At 46.0% G+C, this 10885-nt stretch overlaps 1 protein-coding gene across 1 annotated transcript in view; it reads right to left on the reverse strand.

Moving 5' to 3' along the window:
* The window catches only part of Ints3 (integrator complex subunit 3), a 44893-nt gene extending 38794 nt beyond the window's left edge, over positions 1 to 6099 (reverse strand). The window contains exon 1 of the mRNA XM_021195700.2: positions 5329 to 6099. Within this exon, the coding sequence (XP_021051359.2) occupies positions 5329 to 5479 (151 nt within the window). The 5' untranslated portion in view covers positions 5480 to 6099. The remainder of the gene's footprint in view (positions 1 to 5328) is intronic.
* Positions 6100 to 10885: the final 4786 nt, after the last annotated feature.

The following is a 10885-nucleotide window of genomic DNA, read 5'->3' on the forward strand; positions in this document are numbered from 1 at the left end:
GGAGGAAGAGGATGAAGAGGAGGAAGGGAGGGGAGGGAAGAGGAGGAGAAGGGAAGGGAGGGAGAGAGGAGAGGGAGATGGGGAGGGGGAAAGGGAGGGGAAAAGGGGAGAAGAGGAAGGGGAGGAGAAGAGGGGGAGAGAAGGAAGGAGAAGGAGAGGGAGAGGGAGAGGGAGCAGAAAAGGGAGGAGGCCTAACTGACAACCCTAGAACCAAGAGTGCAAGTCTAGCTACAAAGCCCTGTAAGCCTTACATACTGGCTAAGTCTCTTCTTGTGATTTAACATTCATGAGACTGTGGGTTAAGCAAAGTTTCTCTAGGCTCCTCCCAATGTTCTGCTCAGAGGCCTGAGTCAACCTTATGGGTCAGTGCCCAGTCAAGAGTGGACTCTTAAAACAGGGAGGCCCTACTAAGGATATAGAAAGTAGAGTCCAGAATTTGAATGAGTGGACAAAGTGAATGACAAAAGAAACATGAGGACACTCCTTTTCAAAGAACAGAAGTACAGAAAAAATGACTTTTCCTGGATATAAAAAAGTCTTTAATCCCAGCACTCAGGAAGTAAAGGCAGGTGGGTTTCTCTTGAGTTCGAGGCCAGCCTGGTCTACAGAGTGAGTTCCAGGACAGCAGGGCTATACAGAGAAACCCTGTCTCTGTGTAGATGAGACACATTGGTGAGATGAGACACATTGGTGAGTAAGAGCACTGACAGTTCCTCCAAAGGTCCTGAGTTCAAATCCCAGCAACCACATGGTAGCTCACAACCACCTGTAATGAGGTCTGACGCCCTCTTCTGGTGTGTCTGAAGTCAGCTACAGTGTACTTATGCATAATAAATAAATCTTTAAAAAAAAAAAAAACCCAAACCATAAAGATACGTATCTAAAACTGCTCCTGGTGGTGCATGTCTGTAATCTCAGTGCTTGGGGGGGGGGGGGGCGGAAAAAAGATCAGGAGTTCAAAGCCAGCCTGTCTAAAACAAACCAAAAACAAACAAATCAGCACACAAGGAAAGAAATGATGAGGATTCATTCAGGGTGAGAAAGGGACCATTCCCTCAAAGGCCACAGGAAACCAGATGCATAACTGGGTATCAGTACCCTTTCCCCAAGTCTCTGGAGGCTCTTAGAAGAGATGAAGTCACACATGCAGCTGCCAGCGATTGCTGGCAGGGTGGCTCTGTTCAGAATAAGCTCTCTATGACAGCACCTCAGAGAGTTCAGTAAATATTTATCATCCTCAGGAGCTCTGGAACTCATTTTTCTAGTACTAAAACTACCTGACCATGACTACAGCCGTTGACAGTATGCAGAAGGGAGGGCAGCCTCTGTACTTCTCAGTGTATGTGTGAGGCTGAAGACTGAGTTAGACAAGTCCCTCTAACCACTCCACTTCCCTTGCCCCAGCCAGGAGGAATGTACACTCCAGTTAGAGTATAGCACATGGCTTCCATCTAAGAGGTGGGCAGCCCAGAAAATGAAAACGTGGTCCAACCTGCACAATCCCCAAGAACCTACATCAGGTAGAAGTGATTGACCATGCCGGGTTCCAAGTACAGCCACTCGGTATTGCTGTATAGAGAGAGCAGAATGGCTCTTGCATCCTCTGAGAAACCTAGGACAAACGCCCTGCAGAGTGCAAGGAATGACCTATATTTTACCATCAAGAATATGTGCAATGATGATTTAAGGGGCAAAAAAATTTAAAATGACTCAAAAGCTCCTTCCTTGGAGATTTCTCAGACATGCCAAGTTATTTCCCAGAGTAAATATGGTGGGGAGATACATCCATCTTGCCAAACCTAACTTCGAGACCTATCTTTAAGATATTCTGATTTCTTTGGGCCACAGTTCCTACTTTTGGCCTGACTTCAAAGTAACTGGTCCTTCCCTGGCAAAGGAATAGCCAGGGCTGTGACTCCTCATGAGACTAGGAACTACATGTTCTAAACTCCAATCTCTGGCACTATTTTTATCTCATTCCCTCCCCAAACTAGGATTGGGATGGTCAAGTATACTTCTGTCTTCAAAGGAAGGAATGGGGCCAAAGAGAAGAAGGGATACAACAAACGCTCCCCAGGGTAGGAAAGTCACAGCCCCTGCCCAGGGTGACTTTGTAAGTGCTTCCTGCTACAGGCCAGTGCACATGCGAATCGTGTTCAACTACAACCACCTCTTTACACCCTCATCTACCTTTTCAGGACTTCTTGCTGGGCATTACTTTGTCTTGAGATGATAAACTTTAGGGTACACACTTCTTATTTTCCTATCAGACTTAACATACTTTAAGCACATAGGGGCAAAAAAAAAAAAACAACAACAGACCTAGTTTCCTGGAAAACAGCTAGGCCTATGATGGAAAATTACCAAGTGAGAACAAGCAGAGGCCAGTTGGTCAACAACAGGTGTTGATAACTTTTGTGTGCAAAGATCTTCAGGGAGGCACAGAGGAAGAAGAGGCCAGGAAGCCTTGTCCTTACACACTATGGTTCTAGTGGAATAACAGAACCACACCCACAGGGGGCGGGCAGCGTAGCAAGACTTGCTGGAAAATGAAGATGCACAGGACAAAGGGCAAAGTGGAGTATGGAAGGGGGAGCTTGAGACTCCCTGGAAGCATCCACACATGCCATGAAAGAAACCAGACAGAAACAAACAACCCCTCCCTTTTCTCCCTAGGAAGTTGAAAGTTCATTCTTAGAGTCTAAAAAGGCAAGAACATAAAGGCTTCTGATCTCTCTTGTGATCTTTTCCAGCCACATCACTTACTGCTCAGAAAAGGATGCTGTACTATATCCTATGGCACAAAATAAATCAGGGATTTATATAGGGTTCTATAGGAATGGAGATAACAATCAATAGGCTCTCATCCAACCTTGGAATCGTTAGTCTTTCAGCTGCTCTGATGGACGGTTCGGAGACAGTCAGCCACCTACTGACTGTTTACCCTCTGAGCTCTGGTGCTAGAATACCAGGCTCAATACTTGACAGTCAAAGTAGTCACAGTTAAGTTCCAGATGTAACTGGAAAGTGGTGGTGCACACCTTAAATACCAGTGCTTGGGAGGCAGGTGGATCTCTGAGTTAGAGGCATGGTCTACAGAGTGAGTTCCAGGACAGCCAGGGCTACACAGAGAAACCCTGTCTTAAAAGAAAGAAAGAGGGCTGGTGAGATGGCTCAGCAGGTAAGAGCACCAGACTGCTTTTCCAAAGGTGCAGAGTTCAAATCCCAGCAACCACATGGTGGCTCACAACCATCCTTAATGAGATCTGACTCCCTCTTCTGGAGTGTCTGAAGATAGCTACAGTGTACTTACATATAATAAATAGATAAACCTTTAAAAAAAAAAGAGAGACAGAGAGAGAGAGAGAGAGAGAGACAGAGAGACAGAGAGACAGAGAGACAGAGAGACAGAGAGAGAAGAAAGTTTCAGACCTGGCAAATTACATATTCAGATACTATCTGAAAAATAAAACAGGGCTGCTGAGAGGCTCAGCAGATAAAGAGCTTTGCTGTACAAACATGGTGACCCAACTCCATAAAGATAATTCTCAGACCTCTATATACATTTCAGAATGTGCACCCCACATACATATGTCACTAACACACACAAAGTTTTAATCAAAACAGGAAGAAAATGTAGCTGGGTAGGACATGGTGACAGAGTGGTTGTGAATCTTGCCTCTCAGCCTCTATGGAGAGTTGGGATTACAAACCCGTGTCTGGGCCACCATGCCTGGCTTAGAAGTAATGTTTACATTTCTAATTATGCCTGCCTTAGTTGATTAGAAGAGGAAAAAGGAGGAGAAGCAGGAGGAACAGAAACAGCAAACTTTTCTAAATGCTTATAGAATTATACAGTGGAAATATAAGTCACCTTCTAGCCAGCCAGCCACCTGCTGGCAGATAAACCACGAAGCTGCTATAAGGTGAGTCTGGTTCAAGTTCATTGCTTTCTTTTGAGGCAGGGTCTCTGTAGTCCCGGCTGTCCTACAGCTTGCTATGTAAACCAGGCTGGCCTTGAACCCACAGAGACACTCCTCTGCCTCTAGTGCAGGGCCATAAAGTTTCTTTTTGTGTGCATGTGCCATCATCTTGCAATCTACAGTATTCTCTTCTTCTGTCTTTTGTTTCTGGTGGCAAGCTAATGATGCCCCAGCAAGCCTAGAACTCACTACACACTCACCATTCATCTCATCCCCAGTCATATCCTCTGTCTGTCTCATTTTCCTGACTCAACCTTCCAAGTGCTAGGATTACAGATGTGACCCCACCACACAAGGCAATCTAACATTTTTTTCAACTCTGAGTTTACCTGCCTACTCTGGCATGTGATAAAGGGCTGTGACATAGTGTCAGGGGAACAGCCTGTGAGTGAGGAGACAGGGCCTGTTCATTTCCTCCCCCTGTCCTTGGGTAACCACTGAACTGAAAGCTTTAGGCTTTACAAACAGTTCAACAATCATGCCTCCATCTGTCCTGCGTCCTAAGTATGTCTTCCTGTGTGTAAGTTGTGGAAGGGGCTACACTGATCATCTCTAGTTAGTTAGGGTGAGACCAAGCAAAGGAAAGGAAGGGACAAGCCTCCTCACTCCTGTTGTGTCTGTCTGTCTGTCTGTCTTTTTTTTCCCCCCCAAGGCTGGGTTTCTCTCTGTATCCCTGGCTGTCCTGGAACTCACTTTGTAGACCAGGTTGGCCTCAAACTCAGAGATCCACTTGCCTCTGCTTCCTGTACTTTTCCTTAGTGTGTGTATGTACTCTCTGGTACTAAGGAAAGCAGTCCCCTATATACTGGCTCACCCCACTGCTATGACTGATATTACCAAACTAGATACTACTTACTTGTAAGTCTTCACTCACTCTATAAATGCTCGGTTAAAATCACTGACAACTGTCTGTATCCACACACAGTCAATGATACCATCTAAGAAGAGGGGCCAAGTCTGTAGGAAGTTGCCAATCCTCAGACACCTGCCTGTAAACACATATATACTTTTCAACTTAACACTCTCAGATACGGTGGATATTTTAGATAGCTATCGGTGTGTATGTGGGAAGAAATGAAAATAACTTTGGTCAATATTGATGCTACATCCCTTCTGTAACCAACACCCCTCTCACCCATTTTCTTAATAGCGGTAGCTGTTACTAGGGCAACCTGTCCAGGAAATTGACCCACACTTCTTCCTCCAGGAGCAGGAAGCAAAAGCAATGTTTCTGCCTTACAAAAAAAAAAAAAAAAAAACTTGAAGGCCTCCCCACCCCCACCCCATATCCGATCCAGCATCCCTCCTCAACCCAATTCCTTACTCCCTTCCCCACCCCCCACACCTACCTCCTCTAACTCATCCTTGGCATCCAAACTGGTTGAAAGTAGCAGCCTCCCCCCTCCTGGGGCTCCTGCTCCCGCTCCTCCTCCTCCACCTCCCGCTGCTCCTGATGCAGCAGCTGCTATGGCCCCCTTTCCCTTCTGTAACTCCATGGCTGCAGCCAAGAGACCAGAAGAGGTCAAGGGAGTAGACGAGTGTTAAGTCCTAGAAATGGAGAACTCTGGCTTGCCAAGGACGAGGAGCAAGAGGAACAAGTGGGAGAGAGGCCGACAGGCCTGGCTTTCCGCACTCTTGCCTCCTCTCCTGCGGAGGGGGAAGGCGCGTGTTCTCTAGATGCACCTTCAGGAGTAGCCGTGCTGGGGCAAAGCTTTAGCGCAGAAGTATGGTAGACTAAGGGTCTTGTGTCCTGCAGGGAGATAGGCAAGGCTGCCACCCTTGCAGAAGTGGAGGGGGAAACCCTCTGGCTTCTTATCCTGAAAGGAGGGGAAACCCTAAGTTTCTGCCTCTCGAGGTGTGGGAAGGAGTCCTGGCCCTGAATTGGGGGGTGGGAAACCTTCCCGGCGGGATTGGGAAACGCGGTTCCTTGGAATCCGGCCCCTAGCGGGTGAGGATGCGGCAGGAGCGCTATGGGAGGACCAGCTTCTCCCCACACCACACAGAGGCGGCCATGGTGGAAGGGCGGGGGAGGCTGAGAGTGCCCGAGCGGGCAGAGTCGTCGCCGGCGCCGGAAGTGAGCAATCGCGGTCCCGGGCGTCCGCCAATAGCGGCTTCCGCGGTGGCGCCAGGTCTCTAAGGAGTAAGCCGACGACGGCGGACTGGCCTTTTCCCGGGCTGCCAATTGTAGGGAGAAGAATTGAGTCTGCTCTGACGGGCAACAAGTGTGCCCAATCGCATCCTTCCTCTGCATCTGGAGGCGGGACGGGAGGTACGGAGTGGGTGCTACTGCTGGGCGATCCGGAAAAAGCCGGGCTGCGCCTGCGCGCGCCGACACGCATGCGCGACGTTTCCCTCTTGCTCCACTCCCTACAGGTGTTCGGAAGGTTGTCCTTGGGTAGGCTGGAGACTGGAAACCTAGCCCAGAAGTGGCTATTCAGGAAAAGGAGCCGCCGAGTCCCAACTCCTACGCAGTCCCTAGCAAACGCCCTCAGGGTCTGAAGCTACTTCCTGAACTAAGAATGCTACACGCGGCCGATTGTATGAGCTCTTGGGTGTGCGATTATTAGTAAGAATTTGAAAACAAAAAAAAAAAAGTGCATTGATTCTCTAGTGCAAACCAAATAATTAGAATCGAACCAGCACTAGCTTTAACACAGTTTACTAAGTGATGGGACCTCGTCGTCTTTTGAGGCTCTGGGACTGACAGATGTCACTGAAGCCTATTGTATTTTTCTTTTTTTTTTTTCTTTTTGTTTTTTGTTTTGTTTGTTTGTTTTTCGAGACAGGGTTTCTCTATATAGCCCTGGCTGTCCTGGAACTCACTTTGTAGACCAGGCTGGCCTCGAACTCAGAAATCTACCTGCCTCTGCCTCCCAAGTGCTGGGATTAAAGGCGTGCGCCACCACGCCCGGCGCCTGTTGTATTTATACACACACAATCCATTGAGAGTTGCGGTTTGTTGTGATTATAGTAAGGCTTGATTGTATGAGAGTTCTTTTACAGTGCATCTCTCAACAGAACTTTTCATTTTTAGGCATATGAGCTGATTGCTGTACACAGCTCTAAGGTGGGTGTGGAAATATACGCCTGCAATCCTAACACGTGGGAAGCTGGACCATCAAATTCATGTTCCCTTTCCCTCCCCCATTTGTAGATAATAGGCCTATTTTCCTGCACTATCCATTTTCAAGGCCAGTAGGCAGGTAAATTGTTAACAATGTCCTTGGAAGAATTCCAAGTTCCATAGCTACTGTTTTGGGAGTGAAGCAGTCTTGAATCCAAGCTTGTCTCACTTTTGTGGCATTCCTTCTGCCTCCCAGGGAATTCTGTATCCTAATTACAAATAAAATAAGACCTGGACTGGCCGATCTCCAAATACACTTCTGGCATTCTACAATCTTCGCGAGTAAGCTTTGAATTACTTCTAGGTAAAGGACTGATTCAGCTCCGGAACTACAACCAAGTCATTACAATAGCTTAATATAACGGGGACACATGTATTGGATGGACAAAGAAAAAAGAAAGGAAGGAAGGAAAAAAGATGTATAATACTGCATATTCTTTACATTTGTTTTTGAAGTGTGTTGTGTTTGTTTATGGTACTGATGATTGAACTCAGGGATTCAAAATAGGTAAATGCCCTGCCAGTGAACGTCCATGCGCTTTTTTAATTTTTAAAATTCATTTATTGTTTTTTTTTTTTTTTTTTTCTCGAGACAGGGTTTCTCTGTGTAGCCCTGGCTGTCCTGGAACTCACTCTGTAGGCCAGGCTGGCCTCGAACTCAGAAATCTGCCTGCCTCTGCCTCCCCAGTGCTGGAATTAAAAGCATGTGCCACCATGTCTGGCTCATTTATTGTTTTTTGAGACACTTGTTCCTATGTAGGTAAGGATGATTTTCCTGATCCTCTCGAGAGTTAGGACTGCATGTGCGCACCACAATTGTGCTTTATAGCATCTTTAAATAAGCACTGTATAGAAGTTAGTGTAGTGGGGACTGGTGCTGGGGTGCTTGCCTTCCATCTGCAAAGCTGCGTTCAGTCAGGAAGTGGTGGCGCATGCATTTAATCCCAGCACGTGGGAGGCAGAGGCAGGTGGATTTCTGAGTTTGAGGCCAGTCTGGTCTACAGAGTGAGTTCCAGGACAGCCAAGGCTACACAGAGAAACCCTGCCTCAAAAAAACAAAACAAGCCTAATGATGGCTGACTAGGCCATCTTCTGCTACATATGCAGCTACAGACAAGAGCTCTGGGGGTACTGGTTAGTTCCTATTGTTGTTCCTCCTATAGAGTTGCAGACCCCTTCAGCTCCTTGGGTACTTTGTGGTTGCTGGGATTTGAACTCAGGATCTTTGGAAGAGCAGTTGGTGCTCTTAACCACTGAGCCATCTCTCCAGCCCATCTTTTTCAAAATTCTTAAGCAATAAGGAGGTCGGCCAGTTCCTCCTGCCTTCTGTTTTTCATAACCCATGCATGCACCCACACACCACAGTGGGGAACAATCATGGAGGAGGAGGGTTCCCAGACTGCCCTTTGAGAATATAATGGGAGGCCAGAACCAAAGTCTTTTGGATAAAGCACCACAACTGACCACACAGTAACCCGTTTGGCTGCCTTCCTTCCCAAGGCATGGATCATCCCAGCATGGGAAGACCACCCTCCCTCCCTCCCTCCCTTTTGACCCGTTTTCACTCTTCCACCATACACTCACTAAAATAAAATAAATAAATGAAAACAAAACAAAACAAAAAAACCTTCTGCTTTAGCCTTCTAACTGTGGAGATTAGAGGTTTATTCTATTTTTAAATTATATTTATTTATTTATTTTTATTTTTCCTATGTTTTGTTTCTCAATGATTTGGTGTAAAATAAGGACCAAGGATAGGGCTCAGTGGTAGAGGAAGTGACTACCTAGCCTGGGTGAAGAAGCCCTGTGTTCAATTCCCACTAATTCCCTCCAGAAAAGTAAATGTCATTTAACTCTGAGGTAATAGCACAAGAATAACTGAATTATCTTCTATTCACTCTTAGAATGTGATATTACAAAATACTTTTCAGGATATTCAACTTGCAAAGTAGAAATTACATTTTAAGCTTATCACGGGCTGGGACATAGCTCACTGGTAGGGCAATTGTCCAGCCATGTGGTGCCCTAAATTCAATATCCAATAGTGAAAAACAGAAAAACAACAAACCTATTTCCTCATCCCCAAGAATATTTTCTTTAAATGATGGCATAGGAGCAAAACTTTTTTGGTGCGGGAGGTGTTCAAGACAGGGTGCTGTTCTGGAACTCACTGTGTTGACCAGGTTGGCCTCAGATTCAGAGATCTAACTGCCTCTCCCTCCCAAGTGCTGGGATTAAAAGTGGGTGCCACCACACTAGTTTAAGAGTTATTTTCTATAAACCAAAAGATTTCTTCCAGAGGAACTCTTAAGGATTGCAGTATCTGCAGCCGGGCTTGGTGGCGCACGCCTTTAATCCCAGCACTCTGGAAGCAGAGGCAGGCAGATTTCTGAGTTCGAAGCCAGGCTGGTCTACAGAGTGAGTTCCAGGACAGCCAGAGCTACACAGAGAAACCCTGTCTCGAAAAACCTAAAAAAAAAAAAGGATTGCAGTATCTACTTAAGGAAGAATATTCTAGTTACAGCCATTGAAAAACAGCATGATGCTTGCACAAAGCCATCACCAGTACTGAAACAAACAAACAAACAAAAAACAGGACATGATGGTGCACACAGTCTGGTGGTCAGTCTGGTCGTGGTGGGGACCAGAAGTTCAAGGCCATCCTTAGCTACAAAATTGCAAAGCAGCCTTGGGTTTGAATCCTCAGCCAAAACAAACAAAACTGTGACCTTATAACTAGAAACTCATGGAAATTTCCAATATAAGCTAGAAAACCACAGCTATTTCCTTGGGATTGTTTTCTTGGCTAGTTATGAGGATGACCTTGAACTTCTGATCCATCACCTCCCAAGTGTCAGGATTAGAGTGTGCCACTGCACCCAGATTTTTCATAGCTGTTTTTTTTGTTTTGTTTTGTTTTGTTTTTTTGGTTTTCCGAGACAGGATTTCTCTGTATAGCCCTGGCTGTCCTGGAACTCACTCTGTAGACCAGGCTGGCCTCGAACTAAGAAATCCACCTGCCTCCGCCTCCCGAGTGCTGGGATTAAAGGCGTGCGCCACCACGCCCGGTTTTCCATAGCTGTTTTACAAAGGGTTTAAGACCTGATTGTACTATTAGGCTACACAATCTCTGCTTTTCCTCCTACGTCTAGATTTTGATGTCATTCTTCTTCTTCTCACTGAAGATCACATGAATGATTATGTGCCTCCCTCTCTGTTTTTCTTTCTTTCTAGCTCTTCTTACCTTCTTCCCCTCTCTTCTCTTTTCCTCCTGCTTCTTCCTTCTACTTGTATCCAAGGCTGATTGAAACTCCATGTCTAGCCAAAGATGACCAGTGGTCTGTGCTGTCAGAGCTGGCTAACATTTTTTTTAAAGATTTATTTATTTATTTATTTATTTATATTTATTTATTTATTTATTTATTATATGTAAGTACTCTGTAGCTATCTTCAGACATCCCAGAAGAGGGTGTCAGATCTCATTACAGATGGTTGTGAGCCACCATGTAGTTGCTGGGATTTGAACTCAGGACCTTTGAAAGAGCCATCAGTGCTCTTAACTGCTGAGCCATCTCTCCAGCCCCTGGCTAGCGTTTTTATTTACTGTTTAGAGTATATGTATGTGTGTGTGGGGGGGTGCTCACACAGGACAGCAGATATGTGGAGCTCAGAGGACAACTTTTTGAGAGTCAGTTCTCTTCGATCTTCCTTTGAGGCCAGGTCTCTCTCTCACTCTCTCTCTCTCTCTCTCTCTCTCTCTCTCTCTCTCTCTCTCTCT

Source organism: Mus pahari, chromosome 4, assembly GCF_900095145.1.
Source record: "Mus pahari chromosome 4, PAHARI_EIJ_v1.1, whole genome shotgun sequence".
NCBI lineage: Eukaryota > Metazoa > Chordata > Mammalia > Rodentia > Muridae > Mus > Mus pahari.